The 21,759-nt window shown below is 40.6% G+C and overlaps 1 protein-coding gene across 1 annotated transcript in view; it reads right to left on the reverse strand.

The window, feature by feature from the left end:
• Positions 1 to 21,759, reverse strand: part of igsf11 (immunoglobulin superfamily member 11) — a 97,386-nt gene that overhangs the window by 58,441 nt on the left and 17,186 nt on the right. Inside the window, exon 2 of the mRNA XM_083914649.1 lies at positions 12,744 to 12,773. Coding sequence (XP_083770775.1) covers positions 12,744 to 12,773 — 30 coding nt within the window. The remainder of the gene's footprint in view (positions 1 to 12,743; positions 12,774 to 21,759) is intronic.

Below are 21,759 nucleotides of genomic sequence, written 5' to 3' on the forward strand. Positions count from 1 at the left end.
AATGTGCCTTTGGTATTCTGAAAAACAAAAGGTTTTACATTTAAAACAGCTGACTGTACTTAAGCCTCTGGGTGCATTGTTTAACCTTTAGCAGAATTTTCTTTTTTACAGTAAGTGTACCACATGTTTTCCCTGCGAGAGTTTGATAGATAGATGGTTCATCCAATCACCTGTCAGGTATGTTTTGAAAGCACATGCACAATTAGTTTCCAACAATGCCTCCTCAGATGGTTCTGTGTAACAAACCATTTGAAGGGTTAGATTACACTTCCTTCCGCACAGAATCAAAATTGATACCATTGTTTAATATTGTCCGCCCTTTTTTGTGTTGATGTCATTGATTATACCAACTTATCTTGGCTGACTTAATCTACATAGCAAGGGCTGCATTCACTACACTTAACAAAGGAACCCATTTGTTTTGGTTTAAGAAGAGCTTTATATCTTTAAATACTATGAAATAGTGCTTGTTTGGTTTTGTCCAAAATGACGATTTACCTTGATGATGTATGGTTAACAAAACATCTCAAATGTGTTTTTGTCAGTGTTAAAAAACCATATTGCTGCAGGTGTTTTTTTTCATATTGTGATGGGTTTTTTTATTTTTTTTTATTTTGTGCATTTAATATCTTTGCATTGTTATTAATTGAAACTTAAATACCATACAGGCATACACATACTTTGCTTTGAAAGTGTGGGAGATTTGTCTTTTCCACAAAAAAACATTTTTTAACTAATTCAAAATTAATAAAATTACACCTCCCTCAGAGAAAAATCCTATAACCATGAATATGCTGTTTTTTTCTGTCACAGAAAGCTTGCATATGAAGCATACTAGCAATGATACAATATACTAAATACTCACAATACATACAAGTATATTAATGCAATTGAGGTAAGAAGAGAACAGCTGTCTTTTGTAATTCAAATGCTCAACCTTCTAAGCAGATGCTAAATCCTGGATAAAAAAATCTTTGTTAATCTTAATCTAAGAGTGAGGTGGTATAGTGAGAGAGCAAAGAAGAGTGAGAAAGACAGAAAAAAGCAACAGAGTGAGATTATCCGTAGCCTTTCACTGTGGTTCTAATCCATACTTTACAATATTGTCACCCAGAGCAAGGAGAGCATAAATCTGCCGTATGACACAGTCTATAGGAACACTTAGCAGACAAATGAACAGGAGGGAAGAGAGGATATTACACTGTAGACCATGGTAATCTGTCTCTTTCTCAATAGATAAGTATGTTACTATGCTTCCATGGGTAACAAAGTGTAACAAACATGCATGAGCACACGTACCACTATTCTACTGCACCATAAAGCAAATGTGACTATTCTTCAATTGTGTGCGAAAATGAATGTCCTTTCAAGCTAAAATGATGCTAATTGACTTTCTTTTTGACTGGTTGAGCTGATAAGATCATGTCGTGTTTTTTAATTGAAGACAAAGAACTGTGGTTTAATATTGCAACAACAATTCCATTCCATTGAAAAGGCCATCTGCAATCAACCTCTCTGTGAAGCTTTGAATGTGTTCAGCCCCCTGCTATCACATCCTCACAGTTAGGCGCGATTACCATTTACGAAAACACGCGGAAACCAATGATTTTCGAGAGCGCTGTGACGAGAGAGAGGGTCTATTTGCATCGCCAGTCGCAAACCAAAAAGGTGTATCCAATGTCTTGGGGGCGTAGGGGATGATGAATAAGAGAAGCGGCATAAGACTGGCTCTATTTATAGCAGGTAATCTGTCATCTGATTTTTGTCATCTACCTTCCCTTCGTTTTTGCTTTGAGGAAAGAGGGATTGATGTTCCGAAGATCAGAAGGAAGTAAGCAGTGAATCTTGGAGAAAAGAGAATAGGGGAGATTGTCAAGATTGTGTGTGTGTGTTTGTGTGTGTGTGTGTGTGTGTGTGTGTGTGTGTGTGTGTGTGTGTGTGTGTGTGTGTGTGTGTGTGTGTGTGTGTGTGTGTTTTGGGAGGAGGAAGGAGGGAGCCTGTGCTGAGGGACTGATGACTGCCGTTTTATAGAGACCCAGTTGCAGTTGGCCAAAGTCCAATTTGAACAGTTCAAATCTTACAGCTACAAAAAAAAAGTTAAACTATACATCTAACACTTTAGTTTCAAAAGAGTTCTGCTGATTCCCATCCTACACTGCAAAAAAATAAGTTCCTGTCGACCGGCAACACCACTGCTGCCTGGAGTCAGATATTTCTAAAGTGGATATTGTTTGAACGTCCTGTCAGATCTGAAAGGTTGGATTCCCTGGCAGAGGGATCAGATGTTCACAAGCATGCGCGCACACACACGGGCACACACACACACACACACACACGAAAACACGAAAACACTCCTTATCAAGCACTCTTTGATAAGGTTCACTTTGTGGTCACTTCAAAGCAGTAATGTGGTTAAAGAAGGAGCAAATAGATGGGGCGGGGGGGGGGGGGGGCTATAGTGAAGAGAATGAAACAGGTGGAAGAGTGGGTAAACTTAAAGCAACAGAGATTCCTCAAAAAGACAAAATGAAAAGAGGGAAATCATTTGCATGGAGCATGTAGCATGACACACAACGAAAAAGGCGCAATTACAAGTTGCACTGAAGATGTCCATGCTCGCACACACATCACAGCAGGGGATATGAATCTGGAACATTGGTGAGAGGTTTGGGAATCGTAACTCTTTGTTCCAACTAAAGCAGCAACTTTTTGCTTTGAGAGAATCTTCCTGCTCTCAATCCAGAAACTCTCTGATGAGTAGCTACTGGATGGTAAAGCCTGCAGGCAGGCATGCACTTATACATAGGGGAGAGGGGGGGATCATTAGAATAACTTGTAGACAGTTAGCTAGCTAGCTCCATCTAGAAACACTTTCTATGAATTATTCACCAAGGTGTAAATAAAATATATCCAGTGGCCTTCACCTTAAAAAATATAGTAACAAGATAACTGCCATGCTGAGTAATGAGTTCTCTAGCAGATTAGTTCAGATATGACATAGAAGCAGATATGTGATGTAAAAAAAGACTGTACCTTAAAATTCAGTTATTCACATTGATATTCAAGGAGTGGGCTGTGTTGCATGCTTTAAAACAGAATGTTTCATTTATATAGCTGTCTTTGATATGGCAGTAAAATTTGCCATCTCTCCAAAACTGCAGGAAAATCATCATTGTAATGATGTTCAGAAGTTCTATTATCGACAAACAATAACTGGGAAACACTTATCCAGGGGTGCTGCTCCGCAGGCGCATTACTGTCCTTCAATTGTCCCAGAATAACAAATGATAGCAGAAACTTTATTACTTTTCTCTTGTAGTCAAGCAGCAATATTTTCTGCATAATGCATGAGCCTTACAGCATGGCCCAAATCCTCCCCAAAAGTCATAATGAATGAGGTGGCTAGCTATGTGTGTGCGTGTGTGACAGTAGGTGGCAAAGACAAGAAATACCCAGTCAAGAGAAGATGAATAGTCCATACTGTAGGTCTGTTCCACATGTCCCACTGGTGCTACAGTGTGAACAATACAGTCGTCAACCTGTGTGCCAAAACTACAATACAGTCTGAGCAGAAATCAATATGTGCTCCAGCCTGCTGCTCCTGTGATTATGACAATCACTCCAGGTGGTTTGAGTATGGATCATGTTGCTCCGCTTGCTCAAGGGCGCTGCTTCTGGCACACAAAAACCTTTTTATTTCTAAAAGGTCAATCAATAAGAAAGGCTCATTTCCCCTGGCCACCCTTGCATTTCTGAAATTATGCAATAATCGGTCTTGAATAGCTCTAATGGGATTGTGAAACTCCCTCAGCACTTGCTGTGCGGTAGCAGACCATGTAATCCTGCAATTCAAATTTGAAAGTGAGGGAAAAAATGGTTACAGCTCTTTTGGAGCTTTACATTACCCATCTTTCACATGACTCATCGGATCCAAAAACAACCTTTTCTCCATTTCATGGAACATATAGAGCTTCCATTCTAGCCTGGAAACCAGACAAATCTGCAAGCTCATGTTTCATTTGCTCGGGCAGATACGTCTAGACCCTCTCCCGTTTAGACAGGTTTCCAACCGGCCAGGCCCTGGGCAGACCAATCACAACCGTTTATCTCGGGTGGGGCGCGTTTAAGACGATTTAAAAAGAGTCTGCAACTGTATAACTTATTTCTCACCTGAAATGTTTATAGAAACACATTTAGTCACGGTTTAACTTGTAACTAGAGAAAGTTTGTGACCAAACAGCTAATTTTTCCTGCTTGAAAATGGACCACTGCCCCAACCTGCATGTGTCGCCCAGCGTTATGTCATTTTGTTGTTCTGCTTGGTTGTAGGTCTATCCAATTGCATCCAGAGGCATTTTAGTCTGAGTATGTTGATAAAAAACTATAAGTCCTCAGACTAATACAAATTAGTGGATTGATCTGCTGATTCCAGGCTACTGCTATAACAAGATATTGAAGTATCTTATAGAGTTAGCCAGACAGATGTCAGACAATATTCTCAATCCTTTAGAGTTTTATTTCAAGACCCTGTTTTCATATCTTTGAACTTCTCTTGGTGTCCAAATGCCAAGGTTGAGGAAATTAAAAGACATTTCCTGGTTGAGCCCTCAGAGACAGACATCTAAGGACAGCTGCTCTCCCTGTTCCCTCTCTTTCCCTTTTCGCCTTCCTCTGTCAATCAAAGACAAACTTTTAACTCTCATCTTCCAGCCCCACCTCTCCCAACACACCATATTTCCTCCCCATCTGTTGTCTGTCCTCATAAAGCACTCTTTACTCCTTCCACACACAACTTACAATAAATAATGGTTCCATTGATGCAAATGGGTCAAGTGTATACGTATAGTGTCAGTAGCTAGGCAGGCAGCCTGGGTGTGCGTGAGAGAGAGAGAGAGAGAGAGAGAGGAGTTTCCTCTTAGCTCCTATTACTCTGACACAACACTTTCTAAATTAGCCGCCTGACCAGTAACCACTGCCTGAGCCCCAGGGCCTGACCTCAACCTTACGCACAATATCTCCCTCACTTTACACACACCTCAGGTTGGAGCTCAAAAGATCTCCACTTGAAAATGGAACACCCTTAAACAAATCCTCATCAGCTGAAAATGATCCAAAGTTATTTCTTTCTATAGTAATAAAATTCTACTGTTGTTCCATTTTATACTGGGCAGAAGAAAACACGACTGTAGCTTAAAAAAATGTAAAATTTATAAACAATACAGAACAGATTTTGAGATTGAACAGACAGTAGGATAGCACCACATTCACTGACCTTGGTAAAAACAAGCACTTGGCTGTTTGGCTGTCACTTTGTCATGGCCTATATAATGGTAAGTCAATACCAAATTGCCGCTACCCTTTGATCCCAACCCACAACTTATATCCTGCACGTCTCAGCTGTTTGAAGGTGAGATGATTAATGATAGGACTGTCGGAGGTAATGAGCAGTGGGACTTTAACTATGCCCTTTTTCTTCCGTTCCTGTGGCTGGCATCTGCCCACCTTATAGATGTAGTGATAAGTCATCCTATCTGTGGCTGGAGGGCAGAGAGCGCTAACATATATTATATTCTTGGCACATCATGAGAGAATAGAATCGAATCTAACAATCGTAAGGAAAAAAATGTCTTTAAAAACCATTTTTGAAACGTTTGATCCTCAGAATTCTGACTTTAATCTGACTTCTGACTTCATGCACTGAATTTAATTAAAATACTTTGAACTCACAATTTGTTCATGTGGCCCTAATCCTCTTCCGTGAGTACTGGACAGACGCACATAAGAACCATATCAATATTCTGATGTAACTATAAAATGAATGTGTATTTCCCAAAATGTCGTTGAATTCCTTTAAGGGCCCTACTTGTCGATGAAATCAGATTAATGCATAGCTTTTTCCTGTACGTAGAAGAAAATATTGTATTATATTACAGAATATTAAAGACTATACGATATCTATTATAAGTGTGTGTAAATATTGTTATGAGGAGCTCTCGAATAGTGCCAACTATGAGGACAGTCAGTGCAAGGACAGGTTAATTGAAATTGGACATCTGATCACATTGGCATGCACTGCTAATTCCACGTGGTGTTTGTTTCAACTTTAAACTTTAATAGGATTAGGATAGCATAAAATACATTCAAAAGAATTGCCAAATTAACTTTACAATGAGGTAAGAAAGGGTTACTTTAAGGGGAGATTTCATGTCACACTGCTGCCATAGCCCTCTTTTAGCACATTAGTAAGCTGCATGGAAAGGTGTTAGCGTGTCTCGTGTCATTCCTGATACTGCACAGCCCTGACCTCTGTCTGTCTCATAAACAGAGGCTTTGGAAACTGCGTGTATGTTTGTATGCGTAGGTGAGTTTTGGAGGGTCAGAAAGAGTATGAGAGGGAGTGAAAGTGAGAGAGTTATGAGATGAGTGACAGACAGTCTGGAGAGGGTCATCCTGTGGCATTTTATCCTTCAGCGCACAATGCTGCACCGTGACGCTGACTGTACTCACTGTAGCACCGATTTCCCAAGATACATCATGTCAGAAATAAGCTGCGTTACTCCACAAAGCTGAGTCTGAGATGTTTGATGACGAAACAAAGCAGTCAGCATTCAGAAGCAGGAGCATGTACTTGTGAGATTCACTGGTGTGTCAATATGCAAAAAAATATTAATAAAATAATTAATAATAAAAAACATTTTCCAATACTGGTATACATATATTTTTGCCTACTGTTACCTTAGTGTATATCAGTCATATTGGACATATACATGGTAATGGGAGGTCAAACTGTAGCTGTCATCTTCTGATGTATTCTCCTTTATTATTTCTCAAACTAATTCCCATCTTCGACTCCTGAGCTCAACAAAGATGGATTACATATCTCCTATTTGAGATTGTCAGACAACAATGGCTGATTGTACCAATACTGAACACGACACACTGCAGACCTCCTCTAGTAATCCAGCAAATTACCGTCCTCGCTTAAATCACACAGAGTAGTGTGATTATAGCCGTGTTTCCGTTCAATTGTTAAGCAAATTTTACGCTTACACTTTTGAAATGTCGCAAAAATAGAAAAGCAAATTAGGCGCTTTCCCATCAACTGGTTTTAAGTGAATAAACCAGGCTACGGCATAGTTTTGTCAGAAGTCTGTGCTCTCGGCTTCACATGGCAGTAATCTGCCAGTAAACAAGAAGAAGAGATCAATAACTGGAAACAAAACAAGTCACCTTGGCAACCTAACTCATGGGCAAGAAAAAAATTAAGATGTCTTCAGGAATTTCGTTAAATTGGGAAGGTTTTTTGTTCTTTCATGTCGGGTTGAATTGGTCATGTTTCATGCTGTCCAGAAAATAACACACATTATAGGAATACCAAGAGATACACCAACAGTAGAGAAAGTGCATCATTTATGTGAGTTCAATGTTTGCTACATCAGAACTTATTTGTCAAAGGTGTTTCCATATCCCATTTAGCGCATCAGCTGTTTTTTCCCCAAAGGCTAAAACCAACGTATGAGTGTAAAACGTATGTGCACAATTAAAGAAGTTTTATTGAATTTTGCCATTTCATCATTGCCAGTCCTAGTCGTCATTCAAAACCTTTTAGGGTGGATACGTAACACTGGAGACCCCAGTTTAAAATATAATCTCTTACAGTGCTTTTATCCATCATAATTTCACCTCGTTTCATAAGACAAATCCTTTAAATCTCTGCTGGAAACTAAATTCTACAAACTTGCATTTCTGCTGTAGGTGTTCACTTCCGCCCCTTTGATGTTTCTCTTTTTTCACCCCTTTTTGGATCCATCTCAGCAGCCCTTTATCCCTCCGTTCCTGCAATCCGCTCCCTCTCCACTCTCACTCATCTCAACTTCACCAACCCTCCATTGTCCTCAGATCATACTATGTGAACTCTCATTACAGGGGTGGTAACAGACTCTTCAGCACGAAGATCCTCTTTATTATCCGTCAAATGTGGACTACATCTCTAAGCTGATTAGCTGGAGCTGTCTTTTCAGCATTTCAATTAGGATCACTTTGAAGAGTCAAGCAGATAGCATGCATTACATTCATTACTGACATTCTTAGAGTGCTACACAAGGTTTCGAAGACAAGTAATCCAAGAAACATAGTGCAGCAGTGAGGATACAGAAGAATGACATCATGGCAAATTTTAATATTGGACAAAAGTAGCTATTTACAGCAATCCAAAGCAATTTACATGAACTGAGAGGCATGCAGTTTTAGCACAAATTGCCCAGCTGGCATCCATACTACGGTCACACACTGAACACACACAGAGAGAGAGAGAGAGAGAGAGAGAGAGAGAGAGAGAGAGAGAGAGAGAGAGAGAGAGAGAGAGAGAGAGAGAGAGAGAGAGAGAGAGAGAGAGAGAGAGAGAGAGAGAGAAAGACAAGTGTTTTCGGGCGCATCATCCCTACCATTAATAAAATTATTATAAATTAGCTAAGAGGACACATGTAGCCTCAAAATCCAAACCGTTTTAAAACAAGATAATGTCCTTGTTAGGTTTAGCTGTGGTTGAAGTTGTCTTTATTTGCTTTTATATAACTGTCCGCTCTAAGGACTGTAAAACTGTAACAACTAATATATTTCCGTCTGGGGGGCATAAAAGAGGGGCTTACGTCCGGAGAGGCTTGCACTTTAGCTGCCACTTTAAAAGCTGCACACCGGGCTGTGTGCACCTACATACTTAATCTCACTGTTCGACTATCTCTGTTCATGTCATTTCAGATGAGCTTGTGGAGGAAATGCCCCACATAGGGGACCTTATGTCCTGGGAAGAATAAGAGAGAAGGAAGCGGGAGAGGCGGAAATTGAGGGAGAAGAGCGGGTGGATGTTGTGTGACTCCCAGTGCTAATGGATTTAGGTCAGATGACGAAGATATGATCTCCTCGGTGCTGTGTGTGTGTATATGTATCTGTGTATGCATGTGCGTGTGTCATGTGCATGTACTCGTGCTTTGGGGAGAGCGGTTCATATGCATTGTTTGTACATATTACTAAAAGTAATGAACTGTCAATTAAGTTTATGTTACGATACATTTTATCAATATAGTATTTGTTCCAGGAATAGTTATCTGTATTCATCATTTTGACATAGTCACACATGTGGTGGTAGTAAGTAACTTAGGGGTCCAAGGAACCTCTGCCTACAGAGGTGAATGGAACCCAAAACAGAGGACTTTTCCTTGGGGGGGCAGGTGTTCACGTCCCAGAGGTGTTTGTGTTCTGGAAGTATTAAGAGATTAGATGTCTAACCATAACCATCACCATTTGTTGAATAAACTTAACTGGTTATGTCACGCTAGTTTTAGTGCCTAGACCTAAATGTCACCTTTTGCTGCCTAAACTTCTTATCAGCGTTTCACGGCGTTAAATCGAAATTCATATTTTGCATGATGTGAATCATATGAATTGTTGTTCATATTTTTTATGAGATATCATGCATACCTATTAATGAGAATATGTTGTGTGGGTACATAAATATTTTTACAGAGTCACATTGTGGGGCCTCGTGGGACAAAATGCAAATCCACATAATGACTTGGTTTAATTCAAGACTGCATCTATAAGGCTCAGGTTATCTTCTCATCTAGGTAAGGAATGTTTCTAGTTCGGGTTAGAGTAAGTCACCAGGGAATAAAGGTCAATGTAATGTTATCGAAAGTGAGGGGACGTGACTGTGTGTGTATTTGTGTGTGTGTGTGTGTGTGTGTATGTGCGTGCGCAGTGCATGGTTTTGTGACGTCATTAGCAGTCGAGCCAAAATGTGATGATCTCGAGGGTATTATCAGTATCTGTTTAAGGTATCCGGCTTTATCAAATACCCACTTGACACAGGAGTCACCACCGTGTTTTATCATTCTGTCTCTCTCTGACTATTTCTCTCTCTCTCACACACACACACACACTAATCCATTCAGTCATTGTTAATCCAGCTGTGTGCTGGTACAGAGATGTGCTGTACATGTACAAGTGTGGATGTCATACCTGTCTGTAATTTGGTTTGCTTATGTTGTCATTGCTGCTGCTTCGAGCCATTAAGGGTCACACACAGTACATCAGAATCCATCAAGGAGAATAAAACTTGTACTCTACCCTTCCCATTATGCACACTATAAGTCTCTCTATGGCGATCATTGTCTTAAATGCGCGCTGAGTGAAGTGCTGCTGTCATGTTCTCGGTTGTATGTTGTTGACAAAGAGCTCGGGCCGCACTTAGAGCTTCAATTTGAGGGAGGATGGCAGAGGAAATACGGGATAAGTCATACACACTTGAGGATTTCTGCAGTAGCCGTGTACCATTTGCCAGAGAACAACAGCAGCAGAGCAGTGAGTCAAGTGCTTTTTCCCAGGGCGCCTTTGTGGTACTTGTACAGGAGGATGAAAGCCATATTTCAAATGAGATTTTCAAAATAAGCAGATTTTTTTTTTTTTACAGTTGTGATTTCAGTCACAAGCTTCTTTTGCTAACCCCTAAACTACGGCTGTTGATCTCACAGATTCAGATCACAAAATAACTGTACAATGACTGGATTAAAAATGGTATTATGGAATAAAATGATGTCATCAACGTTTCATCCTGTCTGATTTCACAGGTATAGAGGAAGTTCTCAAAGACAGTGCCTCTGATCAACAGTTGCCTATTTAATTTATTTCTATGTAAATGTCATCCTCAGTTATAAACCGCTACAGTAGATTTGTAATGTATACACCACTGTCAGATGTGTGTTACCACTGAACCAACGGACATCTGACATTTGATTGGTGTTTGATAACTATATAAACTGGGAAGATGCTCAATTATATGACACAATGACACATATTACAGAAATGATGTGCCAATCCCATCACTGAATGGCTCCATTCTTAAGTGGCTTGAAAGTCACTCTACTTGAAATACTGAAGAAAAGAGTGGTCTGGGATTGCCTCCACAGAGCTCAAAACCCAATATGTGAAATAATGACACTTTTCCACAGCCTCGTGTACTAGCATGCCCAGTGACCAGACCAACTATCACAACAAATATCAGAGGAACTCAGCTTACAAGACTGCATTAACTGCTTAGAACGCCATTACTCCATTATCTTTAGATAGAAAATAGTCGCTGATATATCAGTGTTCTGAATATTGAGTACAGTGTCTTTATATTTCTCTCAACTAAGTGTAATGTATCATTTGGTTTTCAAAAACTTATGTTAGGATGGCATTTTACAGCTCATGAAGCTGCATTCACTTCCTGTTTACAAAGCTGATTGCCTTTGATTGGATGATGCTAAAGATGTTTCCATCGCAACAGATTTAGACATTACTAGGTTCAAACTAGCTAGTATTACTATGAACTTAGGAAGGACGTAAGCATTTTACAAAAGGCTGGTGAAACCTAAGGAGCTGTTGCGCTTGAAAAAATGCACATACGTTCCTAGTGCACTGGATTTTTAGGACTTTCAAATTAGAAACCAGAGGGTAGTCTGTGTTCATGAAACCCAGATTAGGATTTGACAGCCTGTGAAGAGTGGTGTGTGTGTGTGTGTGTGTGTGTGTGTGTGTGTGTGTGTGTGTGTGTGTGTGTGTGTGTGTGTGTGTGTGTGTGTGTGTGTGTGTGTGTGTGTGTGTGTGTGTGTGTGTGTGTGTGTGTGTGTGTGTGTGTGTGTGTGTGGACAGAGAGGGGGATAAACACTGAAGAGTAGCGCGTGTCGAGACATCCAGAGATTTAAAACAAGGACGGGCGAAAATCTAATTTTAAAAAGGAGGAGGAAAAGTGGACGGGACAAAGAAAATCAAGGCCAATGAGAAAGAGGGAGAATTCAGATGGAGATTGAGGAGAAGGGAAGTGATGGGATATTAGAAAAGAGGCATCAAAATTGGTTGATGACAAAGATCCAGCTGCAAGAGATCACTGTAAAAAAAAAAATATGGAGGAACCCATAAGAGGAAATGCAATAGGTAATAGAGTGACAGATAGAGGGAGAGATGCTGAGCACTAAAACGTAGTAGAGGAGACAGCAGATGGTGGGGATTATTCTGGACTAAAATACTCTGGGATCTACAGAGGGAAGGCCGCAGACATAAACCGTTACAGACTCCATCTGCCAGAAATAGATCAAAAAGAGCTGTAGGTCCACTGTCGGCATAATGATCAAATGCTGCCTAGGTGGCAAAACCCAAAATGGCTACAACTGTCATCCTGTACAACCCAATAAATACTTTGTCAAATCTCAGGAAGGATCAAATGCTGATATATTATCTTGTGTTTTTACAAATCACTCAGGAGAGACATCCTATTGAGTCATTAACTAAACACACAGTACATGCAAAAATACAAACAGCATGGGACATTTTAAGACACTTACATCAACTTACAATTGAGCTAAGCAGGCATAACCATCTCTCTTTAGGCATTTGTGTTGAGACATATTAGCTATTAACACGTACTAGTTGCATTCTTTTTTGCAGCAGCCCCTAATCCACATTTTATGTTCACCATGATTAGGATAACAGGCTGTGCTAACTATGTGTGCATGTGTGAGTGTGCGGTGAAAACTGGTCCACAAAATCTCCCCAGTAATGCCTCAATAACCACCGACAGACAACCTGAACACACATAATTGCAGATACAGCCAAATGCCTGCCAATCAAACCATCCCGTCTCCCTGCACATACAGAGAAAAGGGGAGAAGAGAGAAAGCACAAAGTAAATTTAAGACTTATTTTACCTTTCCCCGTGTGTAGGTCAAACCTTGAACCTGCAACAAAAAAAAAGAAGAAAACAATTAATGTTCTGTTCTGAGCAAACATAAGCAAGGCTGAGCAGATGATACAGTGTGCTGCTTCACTGATGAAGCAATTTAAACAAAAATCAACAACATTAGCCATTCTTGGTAGGCAGACAGAACCCTCACCATGCCCGGTTCCTGTCTGCAGCGCTCCTCAATACTCCTCTATAATTGCCTATTGAGCCATGTCACTCGAGGCTTGTACTTTATGTTCCTGCTATAGCAAGTAATTGTTAGTAGTCTCAGCATTATTGTTAGCATGTCAAACATATTGACTTATTTTATGTATAAAAGCGAGAGAGAGAGAGGGGTGTGTGTGTGTGTGTGTAAACTTGAAGAGCTGTCTTTGTGAGGACCAATGTTAGAATTTTGAGGACATTTTAGCTGGTCCTCACTTTTTCAAAGACCTGTCAGGGGGATAAAACTTGGTTTTAAGGTTCAGGTCTGAATTAGGTTAAGATTTGGGTAGGACTAAGAATTAGGTTTAGGCATTTAGTTGTGATGGTTAAAGTTGTCGTAAGGGTCAAGGGCAGGGGTGGGCAATTCCGGTTCTGGAGAGCCACTGTCCTGCATGTTTAAAGACCACCTAGGGAATGCATTATAGCACTGAATGTCCTCGCAAAGATAGGTGTTTAAGAATGTGTTTGTATGTGTTTTATCGACTCATTATCTACCCTGACAGGGGACAGTTAATTAAATCCTCCCCTGGCACCAATCATCAAGTAATTATTGTGCACGGGTGCATATCCACCAAAAAAAAAGACATCCACATGTTCAAAATACATCATGTGTGCATATGCATTCATTATGAAAGACATAAATACTTACACAAAGGCATTTATTGTAAACCAGAACCACCAAATCAGACATCTTTCCATCACAATCAGCTGCTTTCAGCTGGATATGCCTCCATTGACTTGCATCTGACAGGCCGCCAATATCATCTTTACTGCCATCGTCATTACAATTGGCAGCAATCAACCTTTTTGACTTCTGCTTGTATGCACCAGTGTCGTAGTAGCAAACAGTGCTTTGTAAATTTCACTGGTACAGTACTGAAGAATAAAGTCTGCTGAAGGGATTACCGTGACGGCACATTGGATACATTGTTACTGTGCGAAATATGATTATTTCAGGTACATGCTAAGATGTTTGGTAATGCTCAATGGTCAGAGGACATAAAAAGAAAATACTTTTGCATCTTCATTTTCATACATAATAAATAATGGATTCATGGGGATTTTTCAACGGATGTTTTATACCCCTTCCGGTGCCAAACTATGCCCACCAATGCTGCCAATAGTAAAATCCCCAAAAGAACATTTTCTCCCCAATTCCCTGAGGAACTCTAACCTCAATTAGTGGTTTCCATCTGAAGCTGATGCACTGGAACCAACCAACGTATGTCTGCTGGATCTAGACCCGTTGTCTAGTTGGTTTTACATGTGCAACAGATGCCCGCTACATCTGCTGCCTGATAACAGGATCTGCTCTGTGGGATCCTCCAGCGCTGGCTGTAGACTGATCAGGAACATTTTGCTAAGCTACAGTGAGTGTTTGAGATTATTACCTCCCCTGAAAGTGCTTTGAATGCCATCATCAATGATAAAAGCTTTTTTGCCGGGAAGAACCACTTTTAAAAAAAAAACATAGATTTAGCTCTAGTATATTTCTTCTTTCCTAAATAACAGCTCTCGAGAGCTTCCATGCAAAACACTGCTTCATTGTCATGCACTGTAGTTCCATTTACAGAATCACGAAAATAGGAGACAGTGGCAGTTACAATCTGTCCTCTGCTGAAAACCTTTGATTCTCAGGCTGAACAGAGTCTGACTACAAGAGCCTGGGAAACAACGGGAGCCGCTGTGACATACAAAAGGCTTTACACAAACACACACACACACACCTACATGCTTCTGCTGTTCATATGCAAGTTCTTGTCTGGGTTTTCATCCCAAAAAAAACAAAACATAGCTGTCAACCGGTCTTTTCACTGGCGGATGCTGATATCAGACAACAGGGACTTCGATATATATAAAAAACGATTTTGTTGTGTTTTTTTGCATCTGATAAAATGCAATTTAATAACAAGAAGAAATGACACTAAATTGCTGAACTTAAGTCAGAAAAACACACACATGAATGATCACCCTTATTTTCAACATGAGCTGGCTGTGCAGGCAGAGGTGTGAGGCTGACACTTTGATCCTTTTTTAATGCTGACGGAACTGTGAAGGCCTTCACACCACATTCAACTAAAGTGTTCTGCACTTGGAGATGGAGGGAGGTGATTATTTCATCAGTTGTTAAGCAGCAGTGCCTCACCACCCTCATTCAGATAGGTCTGCCAGCTGGAACACAGCCTCATTGGGAAATGGGGAGAGTGTGCAGAAATGACAGTGGTTTAAAATCAGGGCTGCACATGCTTTTATTTTACTGGTTCACACAACAATCTCAAATGACCTGGGTGGAACAGAAGTGCAGGACTGGTTTCATATGCCTCTCCGATGAATATATGAGCAATAAGTGACCATCAATGCTTAAAGTAATGAATGACAAATAATATTTTATAGAGGGACTGGCAGCCAAGAACAAAAGAGGTAAAATAAACATTCACCATATGAGCAACAGGCAATATATGTGATTGCCAGTAAGCTTCCCTTTAAAACAGTGTGACTAGTCACTGCGTGAGTCTACCTTGAGCAGGTTGAATTTAATCTCAACCTCTGAGGCACTTAACACATAATTTCAAACCATTACCCAAGCTCAACAATTGGCGGTGGCTGCCAAGCACCTTCAAGGGAATGTAGGTTTCCATGGCGACCAAACCACCCTAGCTGTAGACCCCCCCCCCACCGGCACAAATAAAAATGGCAAAAGCCAATTGAAGGGCACATATCATGAACCTCTCTGTAATTGTCTCTTGTGTACTGTCTCGGCCTTCTTTCACTGCCTGACATGACTATTTGTGTTAATCTAGACCTCTTTGTTCTCTTTGTTTGCAACTGCTAGTAATTGCTCATTTGCAGTTTCTTGGCAGTTTCCCTCGGACTCTGGAGGCGTTCGTGGGAATAAATGTATGTTGTAAAGAAAGTTTGGGAATAAAAAAGCTAAATCAGGAGGATCAATGTTCAGAGTCGATAGATGGAACCTAACTCAAGCAATAAAAGCAGTTTTGATAGTGGTTGTACGTGACCTTTTTAGATCTACGGTAATCAATAGGCTTTTGAACCATAGACAATGGATCAAATGACTGTGTATGTGAACAGGGTCACTCGTAGATGAACCCAGTCCTCCTCAGTAGCCTTTACAGAGCATTTTAGCTTCTTTCAGTTCATTGTGTCTGTTTTTCAGCCACAACACAGCCGGCCATAGATTTCAGCAAAGAAAAAGGTTAGATAAACCCACTGTACACTACTTGCTCAATACCAATCAGCAGACAAATACTTAGTTGGTAAACATAGTGAACCCCATGCTGCAGACAGCTATTAAATGGAGTTTTAGACTTAAAGTCACCTGGTGGCCAGATACACAAATCTAAATGACTGATTATGTTGCTCTTATGTCTGCTGCTGGATGTGTGCATAAGCCACTGTTTGCTAAAAGGTTTGCCATGCATCAACTTAAATGGTGCTTATAACATTATTAATAAAATATCATTCTATTTCTATATTCCTCCTCATTTTTCCCTCCTCTTCCTCTGTAGCATGATATTCACAGGGATTTATTGAAAAGTAAACTTACGGAGTAAAACCAGGAAGGTAGTCCAAACAGGGAAACAAATCAAAAAGAAAACGCTCATGCAGTGTTTCAAAACAGGCATGTAACATGTTTCCAGTCTCAGATGACAGAGTTACAGAAAGCAGGTATGAGCCTGTGTATATAGTGAGTGGCTGATGAGGAAATGAGCAGCAGGTGGGGGGGTGGGCGGTGCGAGGCAACTGCAGAGCTAATGAGGAAAGTGGTAACAGGTGTGTAGATGGGCGGAGAAGTCAGGTTATGGGGAAAGGATGGAAAGTCTGAGGGCATCTGGTGGATGAATGGAAAATGGCAATGAAAGATTCTGGGGAATAGTTAATGTGGCTGAAAAAGAGGGACAGTTAGCATATCCTTGATTCCTTTCCTCACCTCCTCTCCTTGCATCTTAGTCCCACCTGAGATGAGGAGAGAGGAGTCACGGCAACAGACATTTAATAAAATGAAACATCTGTGCTTCAGAGCTGTCATTCAAAGGCGTTGTCAATTATTTATGGCTTGTGGCACAGCTGCCATGGTATACATATTCCAGCTGCCTGCCATGCTTCTTTTATGCGTTTTGGGTGCCGAAAAGACTTCCACAAGTGCATCCTCCTTTATAGCTCCTCTGGCAAGCTTCCTCTCTTCCCCGCTTCTCTCTCAACGAGATGCATTTTAGGAATTGAGGCATCCTTCAAGATGACGTGCTGAGATGGATTTCCGGGTCAGCGGCGGGAGGAGGTACAAAACAGAAACATGAAAAGAGCCTGTAAGCACCCTGACGTCAATAACACAAATCACTCTGGGCAGGCCTGAGGATGCTATTTGAGCAGTGAAAACAAGAGTTTGAAGATTTTACTGCTAAATACGTAAATGCTGTAAGAAGTGAAATATCTTTAACTTGTTGCAGTGAATCAAAGGGTAAGTCCTACAATAGAGAAAAAGGTAAAGATTACTAAATTATACCCGGTTATTATCAGAATCACTTATATACAGACAGAAATGACTCTTGTTTCACTCGCCTGCCTCATTCACAGTATTTCTTGGAGAACAAGGGAAGGAAGGAAACTGCTCAGTGAATGCAGCTTCAAGGAAAACAAAGATGTGTCTCCCAGAGGTAAACCTACGCTCAGCTCTCCGGCTACTCTGTTCTGCCAGATGATGGTTACCATGTAGCGAGCAGCAATGATGGAGATAACATGCCCAAACTAACTCCCTCAGGAGGTGGAGCGTTCCCTAAAACAATGCATCTTTAAAAACAAATCCTTGGCATACATTCACACGTGATTTCATGACCCACAGTGTTCACACCTGATTCTCTCCCCTCCTGAGTCTTAATCAAGTTGTTTATTTTAGAAAGGCTTTATTAGTTTGTTTTCTTTGATTGTGTAGGTGCAAATGCCTCTGAGTGAGTGTGTGTAGCCCATTCATGTGTGTGTGTATCAAGCATAAAGAGACACACGCTGTCCTTGATAGTGCTCCAAACTAATTTAAAGACAAGTTACAAAAACCCCCCATGACTTCATCACTGCTAATTCTTTCACCATCAGCTCTCGTTATTGGCAATGCAGGTAATTACAGTGCAGGCTGCAGCAGAGAGGGTGTTGAAAGATGTTTTATTTTATGGAGAATGATTTGTTTGTTTTACGTTGCAGCTTGCTAGACCCTTGGGCCCTAACCTACATAACAGCATAAAGACTATTAATCATTGATGATCAGACCTTTTAATATTGCTCATATAAAATGTATCTGCACGTGAATGAAACAAACAAAGAGTTTTGTTTCACGTGGTGTGGTAAAATTATTACCTGAAGAGTATATGGCCTTTCCGACATGTATTTACAGCACTGTAATTTGTTGAAATGTGGTGTTATTCGGTAATTTTGAATGTGTCATTGATAACAGGAAAGTAATTCATTAAATTAAATCCTTGACACTGAAAATCTAGTAATATTTTTTGTTATGTTATGGCAATATGTCTGCCAAAGACATCAAAGAAACGTTTAAAATATGGGAGACGATGTGTTCAAATGTCTCATTTAAAAAGTAATGAGCCACTGCATAACTCAAGACCCTTACAAATCTCACATCTAAGGCAAATGCAGAATAATCATATTATCCAGACGTTCTTTATTACTGAGGAGAGATATGTCTCCAGAGGTCAATTAACCCGATGTGTGAACTGAGAACTCTTGCTGTCCAATAAGCCAAGTTAATTAAGACACACTCACACAGGGCTACACATATATGAACGCACAGTTAAGCGACGATTACAGACAAATGAACAGCAAAAGGCCAACTTAGCAAATACAATGACACCAAAACACCAACATGGCACAACTCACACTCATTTAAACACACTTATACTCACACATACTGTACATATTACCAAGCAGACTGCTGTCCCTTAATTACAAGATATGTTTTAATTGGAAAAAGTGTGAAGGAAATAAGAGCAGTTAGAGTGGCTCAGTCTGGCACGGATACGTTACGACTACTGGAGCCAACTTAGTGGATTCACATATGCTTTTATCAAAAGTCATTTTACAGTCAATTTGTACACGGAGGCAGCCAGATTATTTTTATATGCTCTCTCAATCAGGCCTCCATTACATGTCAGAAACCAAATAAGGTGTTTCTTTCTGCAAAGTAGGTGTAATTTTCCTCAATTTGACTCATAGACCAAAATAAACCAAGAAACAAGAAGAAAATCACAGGACAGAAAACACTTGTACTGTGAAACTGACGGCTAAATTGTTATTTTAGAAATCACTCCCAAAGTGATCTGGAAATGTGTTTCTCTCCTTTTGTGTATCGGACAATATGTAAAAGGACACGCGCTTTATTTGCATTCTTGCCAAGAGTTAGATGAGAAGATTGCTATCACTCTAATGTCTATATATAAGTAGTTTCTGGCAGCAGCTGGTTAGCTTTCGCTTAGCATTAAGAGTGGCCACAGGGGGACACAGCTAGCCTGGCTTTGTACAAAGGTAAGAAAAAAATGTCTGTCTACCCGCACTTCTAAAGCTCACTAATTAACACATTATATGTTTTTGTTTAATCTCTACAAAAACAGAAGCATAAAAATGACATGTGGTGGATTTATGGGCAGTTATGTGCCTGACTATTTCATAGGCTGGCACAGTCGCCTCCGGGAGACTTGCCACCACTGTGCAGGTGCCAGGCAATCACCTGAGACTCCAGTCATTGTAGGTTGTTTTAAATTAAGCCCTGTTTGGGGAAATGTATGCTTTTATATATTTTAGAGGTGTTTTCAAACTGTATTTTTCAGTTTAACAAGAGAAAAGACTTCAAGGATGAGGACTTACTAGTTGGTTTGACAAATCGAATTAATTAATTTCCCCACCTCCAATAAAGAGCAGCTATCAGCCACTTCCCTAAGCTTTTCTGACCATCCAGTTCTCAGCAAGAAAGGCACTAAGCATATTCCCCAGGTTGTCAAACAATTCCTTAAATTGGACGAGAAGCAGTTACATTAAACAATATTTGTTTTTAAAAATATGTTAACTGTTGGTCTTGTTTGCTTCTCTTATATTAGCCAGGTCTCTCTTTTCAAAAAGAGTCCGGATCTCGATTGATCTTTGGAAATGATAAATATCTTAGAAAAAAAATTCAAACACCTGACTCCAAGCTAATTCTGTGTTTTGTTCTTTATTATCTGCGTTGGAAATTCTTTGTAGGGCTCTAACCTTTAAAAGCCCACTCCAGACACTCAGTTCACCTCCACCGCAGACAGTAATAGGGTGGTCTTCATAATACATGAGGATTTAGCCCACAGTGGAGCCATTTTCTGGGTAACTGCATCAGTCTAGGATATGCTCATCCACACAGCATCCGTGGGTGTTATTCATCTACCCATTTATATATAATAAGTGTGTGTGAGCTGCATGCAATCTCTCACAGATGCGAGTCAAAGCATCTCAGTGTTGCTTGCACAAGCTTAAAAGCACATCATGCATGAACATGCATATGAGACCCCTCCTCCCACACATATACTGTATATGCAGACATATACCTGCCCTAACACAAACCTGCACATAGACTTTTTCAACACTTCAGGTTTGCATCTGCACAGAAAGTTGTGCTGTTGGGGCCTTTGGCTATTCGGGCATTTAAATTGGTCCCAGTGAGATGTGAAAGCTCAGACCACTGGGCTGACCTCGAACTCTACGCCTGTGTATCAAAGAATTAGTCTCTGTCAGCCAGGTCAATACCCCCAACAGCAGCTAGAGACCCAGCTCCGATGTAGGGAGACTGTTAGAGTATTAGTCTGCCGATAATGACGATGGCAAAGGCCATCTTCTTGGTGGTTCTCCTCAAAGCGCAAAGAGTTGATTTTCAGTTAAGTTTTCCTTCAGTTGGTTGTTCAAATATCTAGGGATTTGATAAAGGAGAACAGAATCAGGTCATCTGTTTTTATGATGAGTAGTTTGGCTATCACTTGATACAAGATGGATTTCCACTTTTGGAGGCAGTTAAGTCAAAATTTCAAGAAAATCTACTGTTATTTACTTTTTCTTTAAGATATCTAAATAAAGATATAAATAGTTGATGATCAATGGTTTATGGTAATCAGATTCGCAGCCTTATCTCTTGGACACACAGGTGAAGAGAGAAGCAGAGCTGTGGTGATCCTGGGGTAAAGAAGATATCTTTGAGGAACTCTTGAAACAAAAAAACCTCTGGACTGTTGGGCTGTCTTGGTTGACACACCTCCTCATCATCAGGTGGATGTCTGGGACAGTGCCTGCAGAATGGCAGACCAGGCTGGTGGTTCGCTATTTTTTTTAAAAGGGGGAGTGCTCCAACTATCCAAGCTACACTGCAGAGCGTGCCTGGGAAAGTTGATACGATAAGTATCCTGGAGTGAAGGCTCTGACCTGCGGTTGAACTTCAGATCCAAGGAGCGGCACGGTTGTGTACTCGACGAGTGTTTTGTGGAGGGTACTGCAGGAGTAAGGGGTATCAGGGCCCTTGCTGTGCGCCATCCGGTTCTATTATAAATGGAGTGAGAACTCTGTCAGTATTCTCTGCAGGATGTCAAACACATATTCATGGGTGTTGGGCTCTGCCAGAGTTGTCCCTTGTCACAGAGACCTCAGAATTGCTTCTGTGCCCATTGCAGAAGATGTGGTTCTGTTGGATTCATGAGACCGTGACCTCTAGCATGCACTGGGGCAGTATGCAGTCGGGTGTGAAG

The sequence above is a fragment of the Echiichthys vipera genome (genome assembly GCF_963691815.1).
Source record: "Echiichthys vipera genome assembly, chromosome: 5".
In the NCBI taxonomy this organism is placed as follows: Eukaryota; Metazoa; Chordata; class Actinopteri; order Perciformes; family Trachinidae; genus Echiichthys; species Echiichthys vipera.